Source organism: Pteropus medius, unplaced genomic scaffold, assembly GCF_902729225.1.
Source record: "Pteropus medius unplaced genomic scaffold, Ma_sr-lr_union100, whole genome shotgun sequence".
Classification (NCBI taxonomy): Eukaryota; Metazoa; Chordata; class Mammalia; order Chiroptera; family Pteropodidae; genus Pteropus; species Pteropus medius.
This window is the reverse complement of record NW_024349798.1, coordinates 2625537-2640508: the sequence shown is the minus strand read 5'-3', so window position 1 is coordinate 2640508 and position 14972 is coordinate 2625537. Positions and strand designations below refer to the sequence as shown.

Here is a 14972-nt window from a genome sequence, read left to right as displayed (position 1 = left end):
TAAAGCTTTAAGCAGCAGTTTGGGATTATTGACTAGATCAGTTATTTCACTAGGGTTCAGCATCTCATTAATTTCGAAGCATGTAGGACATTCACACATTTCAAAATTTAAAAGATACAGAAGACATATTGTGAAACTTCTTTCCTGTCTGTTCTTTAGTTACTTAATTGCCCCCAGAAGTAATCTGTTGTGAAAATATAGTTAACCATTTCCTTAAATTGTCTTGCTCTGTGATGTTTTGACAGGTTTCTAGAGCAACATACCATATAACTAATTTCAGACTGTTTTTAATATACTGAGACCAGTTTTGATTATACTTTGTATTTCTGTCTTACAGATATAGTGTAATAGGCATTTTATAAGTCTGATATCCTGGGTTAGAAATCCCCGTGTGATTTTGGGCAAGTTATTTTACCCTTTCCTAAAAACTAAGCTGATGATAAATGCCTCAGAGTTGTCAGGATTAAGTGTAGGAGCTTTGGAGCCAAACAACAGGGGTCCTTACATCCTGATACCATCACTTAGTTTGGAAACTATACCTCAGTCTTTTCATGTGGGAATTGGAGGCCTGAAGAGTCCCTGCACAGCTGTCTTGAGGCATGTGTGGAGAAAGCAGCACAGCCCTGGGCCATATATTTGCTGTGACTCTTCTGATAGCATGAGCTTTTCTCAGGCTCACTCACTGCTGGCTGGTGTCATTGCTGCTGGGCAGATGCATAAACAGTCCTGTGTGTGAAGGGACAGCCTCCTTCAGCAAAATGAAACCTGTGTGCCTACCGTGTGCCAGTGCTTTACTCAAGTGCCTTTAGTAGTAGCTCATGTTTTCATCTCATCACCCTTGAATTAGAGAAGTTGGATGACTTCCTAGTAAGTTGTAGGTTGTGATAGGAACTTAATTTTTAGGCTCAAGTATCTTTTTTAAAATAAATAAATAAATAAATCTCTTTGAGGAGCCATTCTGAAATTGAGAAGCACAGTGAAGAGAGGGAGGGGCAGTAGAACAGCCATCTTTTAAAGAATGTGGCAATTAAAAGACTTCTGTGGTTTGTCTGTTCTGTGTTTTGAAGTTTACTATTTAGTTTATAGCTTAGATGTTTGATTCAGTAGTCAGTTTGGATTCTGCTTAAGATGCAAGTGAGTGCTTTGATTGGTAAAGGCATTGGCAGGGTCATTAGATGTCTGTTCCCCATTTGGCCTGTGATGGGTGATTCTCTGGGTCTCTCAGGTGTGAGCTCGTGCTTTTTGAGTAGACAGTAGAGGGACTCCACACTAAAGTCTCCATGCCTGTATGTGGATGAACCTGGGGCATCTCAGGCTGTTCTGTTATCTGTTGTTCCAGGTTAGTACAGGTGGTGCATGACCCTTATCAACTCACTGGCACATGATCCTTTTGAGTCCCATCTTGTCAGCAGAGCTGTTTACATTCTTTAAAAGCACAGTGCATACAGGCAAACAAATGCCAATCATTTGCTTTCCTGATTGTTTGATTTGAACATAGTGAAATGTTTATCAGAGAATATTTAGATGACCAACAGGAAAGAGGTCCTGAATTCCCAAATTATGGAGTGAAATCTGGGAGTTGTCGTCGGTAGATTATGCTATGTCCTGGGGGACTCAGCACCATCACAAAGCTTCTTCTCTGTCTTGACCTACTCTTAAGAATGCATTTACTTGAAAAGAGTATTTAAGATTTCTTAAAACTGGAAATACAAACTGTGACATGTAAAAAATAAAAAGTAAGATTTCTGTAGGAGACCATAACCCTCTCCAATGACCCTGCTGTCCATTCCAGTGTCAACTGATCCTTGTGGAGTTTGTTCTTTACAGCTGACCTGCTCTCTCCTGGCCATCTTTGGGGGAGGAGAGGGAGACATAGATTATCACCACTTGGTCTATTGGCCTGACTTTCATCTGCCTTATCATCTCCACTCCAAATTTTCTCTTCTCTATTTTTTGGTGATAGATCATATTGTCTAACCCTGTCATCCACTGCTAAATTCACTTGCTCTCATACTTGACATGATGCCGACATTAGCAGGTTGGCTCACGGATGTAATTTAGGTGCTTCTTAACATTGGTTGTAGCTTGATAATTGGATATTTATATGTTTATCTGAAGTTATGTTGGGGACTTTGACTAGTAAGGCAGATTAATTGTTTAGCATTTTTGACAGCTTATTAGTATTTTATGGTTTCCCATCAACTCTTTTCAGAGTAAGCAATTAGATTTTTAGAGCTTCTTTTCCTTTATCTCTTTGGGTAAGTAGTAACCAGTTTTCCTGCTACTTTAGACAGTAGGCAATAGCTAATCGTATTCACAGCTCTCAGTAATATTTGTTCTATTGTTTTGTTTTGAGGTGGAAGGGGGAGCTCTACCCTCAGAACATGAGGGGTAATATTTGCGTGGCTCACAAAGACCAGTGAGTACATCATCTGCATTTCCCACAGCTCACCAGAGGAGGGCTCTAACATCAGTCCCGGTCCAGCCTTTTCTGTCCCTCAGAGAACACTTTTCATTATGGCCAAGTGTAATTTTCCTCAGTATTTTCTCGGAAATATTATTGAGGGATGGGGGTCCTTTTACAAATTTTGGAAATAAATTAGATGAGAAGACCATGCTTCTGAATGATCATTTAGTTTAAGAAAACCCCTTGATTTAATGTGATTATGGATATGTTGGCTGGAGTGTAGTTTAAGATCTTCCCACTGAACCTACAGGCTTTAAGAAACCAACCTAGGAGTGTATTTTCCTGTCGAACAAATGGGTTCCGAGACCATACCTGTAATTGATCCTAGCTCTCTGCTTCTCCTGAGCTAGGCAATGGATCACTTGGAGTCCTTCATTGCTGAATGTGATCGGAGAACTGAGCTTGCCAAGAAGCGGCTGGCAGAGACACAGGAGGAGATCAGCGCAGAAGTTTCTGCAAAGGTAAGCCTGGGAAGCTTTCTCCTTGAGTTGTTGATGCAAATTGCTGTCTTATAAGAACTGAGCTGCCGACGGGCCCAACAACGCACCATTAGCACTGATAGTGCATCTTGAGGATGAACAGTTCTTGCCACCTTGGGTGTTCCAAGTAAGGAGAGAGGCTGTCAGCGAGCTCAGCCACCAGGAAGTACTGCAAGTTAGTTTCTTTAACATCCCACATAAAATAGGAAAAGTGGGGGACTGGCTGAACTGTGATGCATCCGTATCATGAAACGAAGGTAGATCTGCATGTAATTGGCCTGAGTGTTAGCCGCACTACTCTTCCATTTCCCCTGTTCAGGAGAACTAAGTTCATTCATTGTTTTTTCCTTTCAGTTTTGTGAAAGCATCTTTTGGGATAAATGTAGTTGCTAACTGAACCAAAGGTGCTATTTTATTTCTGAAAGAAAATACAAATAATTAGGCATTTCGTTTGCAGGGTAAGTTTATTTATTTAATCCTAGACATTTTATTACCCTTACCCAAAAGATTGAACTGCAGTGGACATAACAAGAGACAGTCTGGAAAATGACCAATGTGACAATCCTTGCAACTGTGTTAGAAGTGACACATTTCACTGCTTTTATTGGAATGTGGTGCATAGGTTTAGAGTCTCAATGATGGCAGTAAGGGTGTCATAAATATTACAGTTTGCATGTGATCCACCAATTATCTTGGGCTGTTCCGTTTATTTTCATGGAACAGACTAGAAATCCAGGAAGAGAAATATGCGTTTTCTTTGCATTAAAAATCTTCTGTTCTTGATGATGTCTGCTTACCTGATTTTTGTTTTCTCCCCCTCAGGCAGAAAAAGTACATGAGTTGAATGAAGAAATAGGAAAACTTCTTGCTAAAGCTGAGCAGCTGGGAGCTGAAGGAAATGTGGATGAATCCCAGAAGATTCTTATGGAAGTGGAGAAAGTCCGTGCAAAGAAAAAAGAAGCTGAGGTTGGTGAGAAAAATGTCTTAGAGAAAGGGAGATTTAGTAACTCCAGAGAGTCAACCATATGCACTAAAATTAAGCTGTGCCTCCATTTTTTTGAATATTGGGAAGGGTTTAAAATAGGGTGACATATTGACAGGATCACAGCGTATGCACACTCGGGTTTGTCTTTGCTCTGCCCCATGTGACCTCACACCAGTCGCTTGCCCGCTCTGAGCATAGTTGCCATAGGTATAGTGCAGCCCTGAGTATTGAGTCATTAGAGCAGTGTTAATGAACACATCCTGTCAAAGGTTCCATAGACACCAGTTTTACTACCTGTTCCTCTGGCTCCTTAGAGAGTTGGTGGGCATGGTGGTTATTCAGTTTGTGTGACTGGGCCAGCGTTGTATTGTAGATTGCTGTAAAGAGTAAAACCTGGGTGTTCATAGCAACACTGCATCTTCAGCAGAGAGAACCTGTGTGGGTTGGGATAGCATTGAAGTGGTGTTGGCCGGAGTGCCAGGCCAGGACACACTGGCAGTGTGGTGGAGGAACAGATCAAGGGCTCAGTGTTTGCATCATTGACAACCATTTTCTTCCTAGATTATTTTATCTGTTGGATCCCCTCTAGTTCTTGAATCTTCACCACTGGAATTGGAGGTGGCTCATGTAGGCTTCAAGAATGACAGGAACGGTAGAGCCAGTGGGAGACAGGGCGTGTTCCTTTAGTAAATGCTCACCGAGCTCCAGCTCAGTGCCAGGCACTTTTGTAGTTGTGAATGAGCTGGAAAAGGCCCTCCTCTCATGGAGATGGCACTGGAGTAGGTGGGGTGGGGGCACAGGCAGAAGGGAATGTGAACGGTTGGGTAAAATTCATTCAGATGAAGATAGGTGCTCAAAAGATATGGGGTCTAGGTTTGAGAGTGACTTTGGATTGCAGGGGATCTCTAGGTAGGGTAAGGTGATCCTGAAGGCCCCTTAGCTGAGACTCAGAGACCGAGAAGTTTATCAGAATGTTGGGGTCAGGAAGGCCAGGTAGGGATGATGAGATCACGGTGTGTAGGTGCCCTGGTGCAGGTCTGTTTTAGGTTATCACTGTATCCCTGGCTTAGCATGGTACACATAATAGGATAGTGTCAAGGGCCCATGGGTGTTAGAGCATTTCCATGGTGACAACTTGAAGAGACAGAGCAATAGGATTACTTATGGTGGAGCTGTCAGGACTGCTTTCCACGGTCCCCCAGCACAGGCTGGAATTGAGGTCAGTGTTTGTTGGAAGATGGTGTTGAGATAATGGTTCACGTCCCTGGCAAACCAACATCCCCTTCAGTGATATTCATAGATAATATAATTCATTCTTGAACATAAAAATGAGACAGATAAGAATTCACAATACAGAAATGACGTTTTTGTATATAAATGCTTAGATGTGATCACACTAAAAGACAAATGGGGTCATGAATGTGACAGTTATAGGTGATATTTTTGAATCTGATATTTTGCAGATAGCTAATGTTATACCTCCATTTCACACAGGATTTAAGTTCCTGTATATTTATGAGTCCTGTATAGGATTTAAACCTCTATATACTTAAATGAGAAATTGGTGTTTATATGTAGCAGAGTCAGGCTCCCTGGGTTGCTGACACCTCTACCAGAAAGGCCAGAGTCAGGAGGAACGCTCTGTGGCCTTAGCCCACCCCTTAGCACACCTTTGCTTCAGAGAGCTGAGCAAACCCCAGAAACCCCTTGGATTGGATGGCTTAGAGATTTATACATAAGCTAAAGTAATTGTAGATACGAGGTTCAATACATGATTTCTGCAGGCAGCTGAGACAGGGCAGGATGTAGGACACATACGTGGCTGTTTATGCCCAGAACCCCTAGCATCCTTGCTCTGGCTATTTCCCTGTCCTCATCATCTTGGGTGCCCCCAGGAGGCAACACCACTTAAAATTGCCAGGCAGGACAGGATGGTTGTGTGGGAGGCTTTGGCAGTGCTGGTCTCTGGTGGTGTGGCACCTGTGGGAGCCTTTGCATTCTCAGTAGCAGGCAAGGGTGGCCTTAGAAATAATATAGGGATCCTTTGTACCCTTTACCCAGTTTCCCCCATTTTTCTAAAACTCTAGCACGATATCACAGAAAGGTTGTTGACATCAATGGTCAAGATACAGAACATCTATCACCACAGATCCTTCCTGTTGCCTTTTATATCCACCCCTACTTCAGTCACCCCTGGCAACCACTAACCTGTCCTCCACGTCTTTATTTGGTCATTTCAAGGATGTTATATAAATGGAATCATACAGTATGTAATCCTTTGGGGTCTCATTTTCTCTCCGCATAATTAGAATTTATTTTGAAAGGTACTAGAGGGTGGCATTCAAAAGTTTCAAAACTACAGAAAGGTAGAATGAAATCACAGAAATCCGTGTAATCACCACATTTATAATTTTTGCTTAAGGTTTTTTTTTCTTTTAATAAAAGATGTAGCACATTATAATGGAAATTCAAGTTCTGAGTGTTTTCTCTCTCTCATCCCAGTTCTCTCCCTCTCCAGAGGCCAACATTAGTGTGCATTCAACATAATCTTCAGTTTTGTATTTATACTTTATTATATATGTGTATCTATAAATGCTGTGTGTGCTTTGTGCATTTGAAAAATCCTGCACAAATGCTGCCACACTACCCATGTCTTTCTCCCACATGCATTGTTCACTCAGCATTGTGAGATCTCTCCGTGTTGTACCTATAAATCTGTTAAGTTAGCTTATTGCTGTAGAATTCCATTTTGTGAACATATGACTGTCCATTGGTGGTTTTGTAGGTTATTGGGGGTTTCTCATCTTTACAGTGTCCTATTTGCATGTGAGAGTGTTCTAAGACATATACCTGGAAGGAGAGTTTCTGGTAATGGGACATACGTGTCCCGCTTTCACAGATCACTAAAGTGCATTCCACATTAGTTATGCCAGTGAGGCTCCTGCCAGCAGTGTATGAGAGTGCCTGCTTTTTCTGTTGTCTTTGCCAGTTTAGTGAAAGCAAAGTGTTATTTTAATTTGCATTTCCTAGGGAATGTTTTGAATCTGAATTAATAGAAGATTACTTGTATTCAAGCCTCCCTTTAAATAAGGATAAATGACTTTTGGAATATATATTGTAAACCTGGATTTTGAAGGGATGTTTTAGACTTGAGCACAGGTAGCAGTTACCATGTCCTGGTTTATTTCCTTTTGTATCTCGTGTGTTTTGAGGCTGAGTTAGTTACTTCTGGTGGTTGGACTCAGACTGTAACTGTAGGGAGTGCAGGAGGCAATGTATTTTGTTCTGTTTCATTGTACACTTCTTTGAAGAGAATGTCTAATGTATTTGTCCTTCCAAATTTTATCTTTTGGGGCTGCATTAGGATACAGTTTCCTAGACTTTGAGACAAATTCTATGGTGGTTTTTTTTTTTTCCTCCCCTATTTAATTCCACCCCCTTCCATCCCTGACCCATGGATGTTGCTGTTTCCCCTTAAGAACTGGATCTCTGAAGGCGGGGCGTCCCCTCCTACACGCTCGGGGCGTGCACCTGGGGTCTGGCGCACTCGTGGTATGGTCCGTGGCTCCACTTGGGGCGTGAACCAAGGACCTTCTGCATGCAAAGCAGACGTGCTAACCACTACACTATGGAGCCACCCCCAGGCTCTTGTGTTTCTTACTTGCATATTTGGTTTGCTTTTTGGTTTTGGCTTTTTAAAAGTTCTCCCTTTTCGCCTCTCTGGTCTCATAGAGCTTCCCAGCATGTATAACAGAGACCTGCCTTCCCTGCTGGCCTCTGAGAACAGGCAGCATCCTGCTTGTCTGAGTGTTTTGAATGTTTCTTGTTGCTTTCATATTGTGACTTTTAGTTCATTTTAAGTAAATGATGAAATTGAATTGGTTACTTATATCTGAAGCTTTGTAAATGATACAGTTTTCATTTAGAAGTCACTTCTATAGTCCTTTCAAATATTTCTATGCTGAGGTTGAATATTTGGTGGTAGTTCTATGAACCTAACTTTCATCACTCTATTCTCTTTCTCCAGGAAGAATACAGAAATTCCATGCCTGCATCCAGTTTTCAACAGCAGAAATTGCGTGTCTGTGAAGTCTGCTCTGCTTACCTTGGCCTCCATGACAATGACCGTCGCCTTGCAGACCACTTTGGGGGCAAATTGCACTTGGGGTTCATTCAAATCCGTGAGAAACTGGATCAGTTGAGGGTTCGTTAATGTATTTTATTTCTGGAGAAACCTGGGAAGTTGTGATTGTCTTCACATTAATTTTCTTTCTAGAAATCCTTGTGTTCTGATCCCAAGAACATGCCTTGAGTTTTATAGTGAAATGCTCAGTATCATCACTTTGTTTATACAAGAGACCTAAGGGACTTTGGATATTTATTTAGTCTTCACCCTCTTGTTTATGAAGGTAATGGCAGAATCCAGTACAGGGTTCAGACAGCTCTTGCACACCTCTGAAATAACTTGTGTTTGGAGATGGGAAAGAATCAGCATTTGCTAGGATTTCTCCTTTGACAGAGGCAGGTGCATGGAGAGTAGTTAGGCTAGACGGGGAGATCACATATCCTGGCGTTTGCCTTGAGCCCTCAGCACAGGAAGGTGATGGGGCCTTTCTAGTAGCCCTGCTGCCCCCTCTTTTCCTTCCTCAAGGCCCCTCATTTTCCTGGGTTAGGCCCTAAAACATTTGATACAAACTCACCGGAGTCTTACCTGCTGTGTACTACGTTCTGTGTGCTGAGGGTGGGATGCTGAGAAATATGCAGGCCTTCCAGACACCCAAAATCTGGTGGAAGGATAGACATGTGGCACCCGTCTGTAGGATACTATGATAATCAAGGCCAAGACTCTTGCATGCCTTCCAGGAAGGAGCATTGGGCGGCATAGTTCTATATCCGAGAAGGGGTCCCCGGTAGGTGATGTGTGATCATGGCGCTGGTAGAGGGAGCTGGGATAGTAGTGAGGATATTCTCAACCATTGATCTTGACACGTTTTGCTCCTGTGCTCCCAATAGAATTTTGAAAAATGATATATTTTGTCATGGAATTTTTTCTTTTTAAGTTTATGGGCATCAAAGATGAAAATAATACTTCATATGTAGCCAATAGAACATAAAAAAATAACTTGGTGTCCACTGCCATCCCCATTAAAAAAATCTCCTTAGCAGTTGGAAATGTCACATTCCTATTTCTCCTTTCGGTTGTATCTCCATTCCATATCACCCCATAATTTTATTCTAATATTATTTTATACCCGAAAGCCTTTTTTAAACGTGTGAATATATTGATTTTCCCTGGAACCTTAAGAGCTCAATTACTAACTTGATCTAGAAAGCATATTTTATCTGTGCCGTTATGAGCAGTATATAGTTTACCAAAGCAACACAAATATGTTACAGACTTTGATAACTAGCTATTAAACTAACAGCAGAAAATGTGTTTAGAAGTACACCTTTTAATGATAAAGAGGCTGGGAGTTCTGTGCCCAGTCAGAGATGGCTTCACTCAGTGATCCCAGAGGTGTTCTCACCGAAGTAAATGTAGAATGGTGAGAGTAAGACCTTCTTTGTCAGGTGGGGAAGGATAGGTTTTTAGGAAATAGGAAAGGTTTGGAAAAGATGCCAGACCACTGGTCCGTAAACAGTCAGATCCACTTTAGGAAGAGTGTGCATAGAAGCAGAGATCCTGAGACTTCATTATTAATCTTAACCTGTCCATTGTATGTGCCTGCTCCAAGGTGCTGGACAAGCAGAGTCTCAGGTGTGGAGCTGGAAGTGCTGGACAGGAAAGCTCTCGTACCTGGAGAGTACTTTGAGGAGGAGAGCCAGCCTCTCCCCCAGTCCTTGCTGTGCCCTTTCTTCCTCGGAGCCTGGCTCCAGTCCACACAGATTCATGCCTTCACTGGCATGAGAAGACTGGTGACCCTTTGTCTCACTGGCTCTGATTTTCGCTCAGGGCTTCGTTTCACTTAGCAGAGAGATGGGAGCATTGAAAGGCTTTGGGTCGATGTTAGGAGTAGGGGATGTGCAGATTAGACCTAGTACTTTGCTGTGTTGATTGTGTTCCAGTAGTGCAGTTTTTTGAGACCTCCCCCTGCCTATTGCATTTTCTGTTTCATTCATGATGAAGTCACGTGTTATTGGTGTTGAAAGCCAGTTGTGGATGGTTCATGGTCTACCTCCCCTGGCCTGCTGTCCCCATGAGGCCAGGTCTAGAGTTAGTGTAGCACTCAGCACTGAAAGACAAGCTGCTCCTTGGCAGCAGGAGCTTGGCTCCCAGCAACAAGATGTGTTTGGTGAGACATGTGTTCGTTCTCTTTTACCATAAAGTTTGTGAAATCTCCTTTGGATGAAAATCTTAACTTTCTGGATTGGTTTGAAGCAATGTGATTAATTTCCTGTGACTTAGTAGTATAGCACCTCTTAGGATATGCAGTTTGTCACTAAATTTATAAGGATAAAGCATTTTTTATATATTTTCTATTTTCATTATTGAAGTTTTTTTAAATGATCATGTTCTTGTTTTTTAAGAGTTTCTCTTAGGTTTTAAATTATCTATACTGAGATTTATAAATGTGCTTTGTTAATAAACTTTCACATTCTAGTTTGTGTAACTTGCTCTTTTCTCATTTTCCAATTTTTCATTTATTTAGAAAACTGTGGCTGAAAAGCAGGAGAAGAGAAATCAGGATCGCTTGAGGAGGAGAGAAGAGAGGGAGCGGGAGGAGCGGCTGAGCAGGAGGTGAGCCCACGGCAGCACACGTGCCTAAGGAAGCCCCTGCTCCTTTCATCGCAGTGTTGTTTATAGCAGTTGAGGTCTGCTGAAAATGGGCACCTCAGTGCCCATTAAAAGAAAATAAGCAAACTCGCAGCATGTTTATCCTAGTGAGGTCTTGGCTGGCCTAGGAGGACCTGTGTGTGCACAGCCATGCAACGTTGGACTGGGCCATCATGAGCTGCACAAGCAGCTGTGATGACCTAATTCTTACCTAGAAAGGTGTAGACTCTCTTCACCCACCCCCCGCCCGCCCCCCAGAGTCTAAAGAGTTGAAGGAAGAAGGAACCTGCTGTGTCCTGATTCCTGTGGATGTAGCACTCAGTAAACAGGACAGGCAGGAGTATGCTTTGTCACACTGCTATGCCCTGCTGTGAGGGGAATCCATAGGGAAGGGCCTTGGGGCCGTCTAGGCTCTGGCATTGACTTGAGTAATGTGGGGCCATAGGAGGAAGGGCAGGACCTGCTGCACTGTGGAGAATAAGTGCAGGTAGTAGGGTGGAAGCAGCCAGAACACTGAGGAGCCAGCTGGGAGAGAGTCTAGGAGAAGGTGGCACTTCGAGTCAGGTCAGGCACGGTAAGGGTCAGTGTGTTCTGGGGGTAGAGCTGATAGGATTTGCTGGCAGATGTTATGAGGCATGCAAAGGGAAAAGGAACCTGGCCTCATGGTTTCTGGCCTGGAGTGGCCACTTATGGATATAGGATAGACTTGGAGCAGTGTATTGAGGTGAGGAGAATATGGGGAGCATAATTTGAAGCTGGGCGTACTTGGTTTGAGATGCCAAAGAGACATCCAGGTGGAGATGATGAGTCCAGTTGGAGATCAGGGAAGAGACTTGTGCCAGGAATAACCACGCTCTCATACTGGGCACAGCTCATTGTCTTTGAAAGACTCAGAAATGGCATTCCTGAAGGAATTCCTTAGTGCATAACTCCGAAAGGACAAATAAGTATTTATTGTGTTTTTTTCCCATTATTTTAATTATCTAACAGATTCTGATTGTAAAGAGACTCAAATAGTATAAAATGTGTTAAGCAAAACAGAAGTCCCATTTTACACAGAGGTGACCACTGTCGTGGAGGTGCGTGTGTGTGGCTGTGTGCGCTGGCACCTGTGCGATCCTCACCTCATTTCCAAGATCATCCCACAGCAGACGTGCCTTTACAGTCATGTGCCATAACTGAATATTCTTCTTTTCTCACACCTTTATCTTTTTTATTTACTCCCACCCCGCCTCTGACCAGTCTGTTCTCTGTTAGTTTGGGTATTTTTAGATATCACACATAAGTGAAATCATACACTATTTGTCTTTCTCTGACTGACTTATTTCACTTAACGTTCTCAAGATCTATCCATGTTGTTAAAAATGGCAGGATTTCCTTTTTTATGGCCGAATAATACTGCATCTTCTCTCTCCATTCATCTGTTGGTAAATACTTAGGTTGTTTCCATGTCTTGGCTATTATAAATAATGCTGCAGTGAACATGGAGTTTCAGGAGTCTTTTTCAAGAGAGTGAATTCATTTCTTTGGATAAATACAGTAGTCCCCCCTTATCCAAGGGGGATATATTCCAAGACCCCCCTGGATGCCTGAAACCATGGCTATTGCTGGACCCTAAAAATGTTGTTTTTTCCTTTGTATACATAACACTTTACAGTTTCTCTTTAGTATACCCAAATTGCCAGTGTCACTTCTGTGTTTTGGGGTCATTAAGTAAAATAGGGTGACTCGAACACAAGCACTGCCATACCATGACAGTCGAACTGATAACCAAGACAGCAACTGAGTGGCTAATAGGCAGGTAACATATGCAGTGTGGATAGGCTAGACAAAGGGATGATTCATGGCATGCAGTGGGACACCACAAGATTTTATCATACTACTCAGAACGGTAGCAATTTAAAACTTATGAAAAATTTCTGATATTTTCTATTTAACATTTTTAGACCAAGGGTGATCTCAGGTAACTGAAACCGCAGAAAGTGAAACTATGGATAAGGGGGGACTACTTTACCTAGAAGTAGAATTGCTGGATCATTGGTAGTTCTATTTTTTTAATCTTTTAAGGAAACTTCATACTGTTTTCCATAACGGCTGCACCGGTTTACATTCGCACCAGCAGTGCATGAGGGTTTCCTTTTCTCCACATCCTTGCCAACACTTATTGTCTTTTTGATGATTGCCAGTCTAACAGGTGTGATCTTTTATTTGCACTTCTCTGCCAAGTGATTTTGAGCACCTTTTTATGTACCTGTTGGCCATTTGTATGTCGTCTTGGAAAAATGTTTATTCAGATCCTGTGCCCATTTTTTAATTGGATTCTTTCTTCTGTTGAGTTATAGGAACTCTTTATATATTTGGATAGTAAGCCCTTATCAGATACATGATTTGCAAATATTTTCTTGTATTCCAAGTAGGCTACATTTTCATTTTGTTGTTGGGTTCCTTTGCTATACAGAAGCTTTTTGATTTGGTATAATCCCACTTGTTTATTTTTGCTTTTGTTCCTTATCCTTTTTAATGGCTGTGTTTTTATAAAACTGTTGTTGAACGAGTACTCTGGAGATCATTCTTGTATATGTTTGAATTTTCTATAAAATTAGAATTTTGGGGACAAAGGAATTTAACATATAAATAGTGGTAAATATTGTAAAAATGGTTTTCCAAGAGGCTTTATCAAATCACCCTCCAGCCACATGATGGGTGAGCATCTTTTGTCACTTCCTTCTCAGCACATGTTGTTAGCAGTCTTATAAATTTCTGCTGTAGAACATTGTAAAATGAGACTTCATTGTAATGTGCATTTATTGGGTTGCTGATTATATGCTGTTTCCCGAGGGGATCATGTGGCCCTCACCTGGCAGTGAGTTCGTGCTTGGAATTTGAGGCATTGGTTTAACTTCGGTGTCTTGGCAGCTTTTGATTCTGCCCAGCCCTTTATCCGTTAGGTGGCTGCATAGCTGTGCTAGGGTCCACTCTAAAGACTTTGTAGAGCCAGTTGTTGAACTCAGGGTGTTGGTCCTGTCCTTTTGCTAAAAAGTTGGGAGCTGAAGGTTGGGATAGGCCTTATCCTGGTGCATTAACACTTGCTGCTGCTGGCCTGAGAATGAGTGAGCAGCTAGAAGATAACAGGTTTCTGTGGGAAGTCAACCCTCCTCGTGGACTTGGGGCCCCTCCCATCATATCAGATTTGATGTATGGGGCTGTTTTGGGAAAAATGTTCTTTTTTTTTTCCCAGGTCTGGCTCAAGAACCAGAGAGCGCAGGAGGTAGGTTTCCAGATGGTGTTCTCAGTCAAATGTTCTTTTCAGCATGCTTTTTTTTTTTTATTTTTAATATTTAATCTTTATAACTTCACAATTATTTGGTGGCTGGGATTTTCAGGAAGCATTGGTGGGAAGGCTTTGGCCATAATTCTTTTGACCAAAGGTTAATTAATTAATGAGGCGATTGTGAACCCAAGTTGTAAATTTGTGGGAGGAAAGAGAAGATACCAGTAAAGCATCGAGCAGAACATGGTGAGGGAGGAGGGGCATTGGGGTGGGGTGATGCCACCACAGACTTCAGAGTCTCTGGTCATCCACACAGGTCACGTTCCCGGGACCGGCGTCGGAGGCGGTCAAGATCTACCTCCAGAGAGCGACGAAAGTCTTCCCGGTCCCGGTCCCGTGACAGACACCGGCGCCACCGCAGTCGTTCCCGGAGCCACAGCCGGGGCCACCGCCGGGCTTCCAGGGACCGGAGTGCGAAATACAAGTAACTACTCTGACTCCTTCAGTAGCTGCAACCAGGAGTGAGCCCCTTCTCTTTGTGTTCCCAGGGTCTCTGGGGTCTGTCATTGGCGCCCGTTGGCCATACCTGTTGCTCAGGAGCCTGGCTGGCCATCTGTGGGACTAATTGTTGGGGTCTTGAGTCATAAGCTGAGAGCAGCAGATAGATATAGGATGGGATGGTTGAGAGGCTCTGGAGGTGATCATACATGGACATGGGCCCCACCAGGTGGCCTGCCGCACTCAGGGGCTACACACTCTCACTTTGATACACAGAATCCCTAAGACTTGTGTCCTGACCAGGCCCTGCTTATCTCTCTTGTGGTTTTCGTAAGGAACAGCAAACACCAACATCACTCATCACCACTGTTAGCACTTTGATATGCTTGGTTTTAGTTTTTTCTTCATTGTGTTTTTATATAATGAATCATATTCCAGGTATGGACTTCTGTTGTATTTTCCTTTGCTCCATTTACATTCTAGCTGTTATTAGTAAT

At 42.6% G+C, this 14972-nt stretch overlaps 1 protein-coding gene and 1 non-coding gene across 5 annotated transcripts in view; one reads left to right on the top strand and one right to left on the bottom strand.

The window, feature by feature from the left end:
- The window catches only part of LUC7L (LUC7 like), a 28608-nt gene that overhangs the window by 13072 nt on the left and 564 nt on the right, over window positions 1-14972 (top strand). For 2 of the 4 annotated variants that reach the window (XM_039884716.1, XM_039884718.1), the window contains 6 exons: window positions 2818-2928; window positions 3769-3912; window positions 7959-8135; window positions 10582-10670; window positions 13945-13974; window positions 14294-14461. In XM_039884716.1, the coding sequence (XP_039740650.1) occupies window positions 2818-2928; window positions 3769-3912; window positions 7959-8135; window positions 10582-10670; window positions 13945-13974; window positions 14294-14461 (719 nt within the window). Of the gene's footprint in view, window positions 1-2817; window positions 2929-3768; window positions 3913-7958; window positions 8136-10581; window positions 10671-13944; window positions 13975-14293; window positions 14499-14972 lie in introns of all 4 variants that reach the window. The other 2 variants (XM_039884717.1, XM_039884719.1) reach the window with 1 other exon arrangement.
- TRNAA-UGC (transfer RNA alanine (anticodon UGC)) lies at window positions 7494-7567 on the bottom strand. The gene has a single exon. It is a non-coding gene; the product is annotated as a tRNA-Ala (tRNA).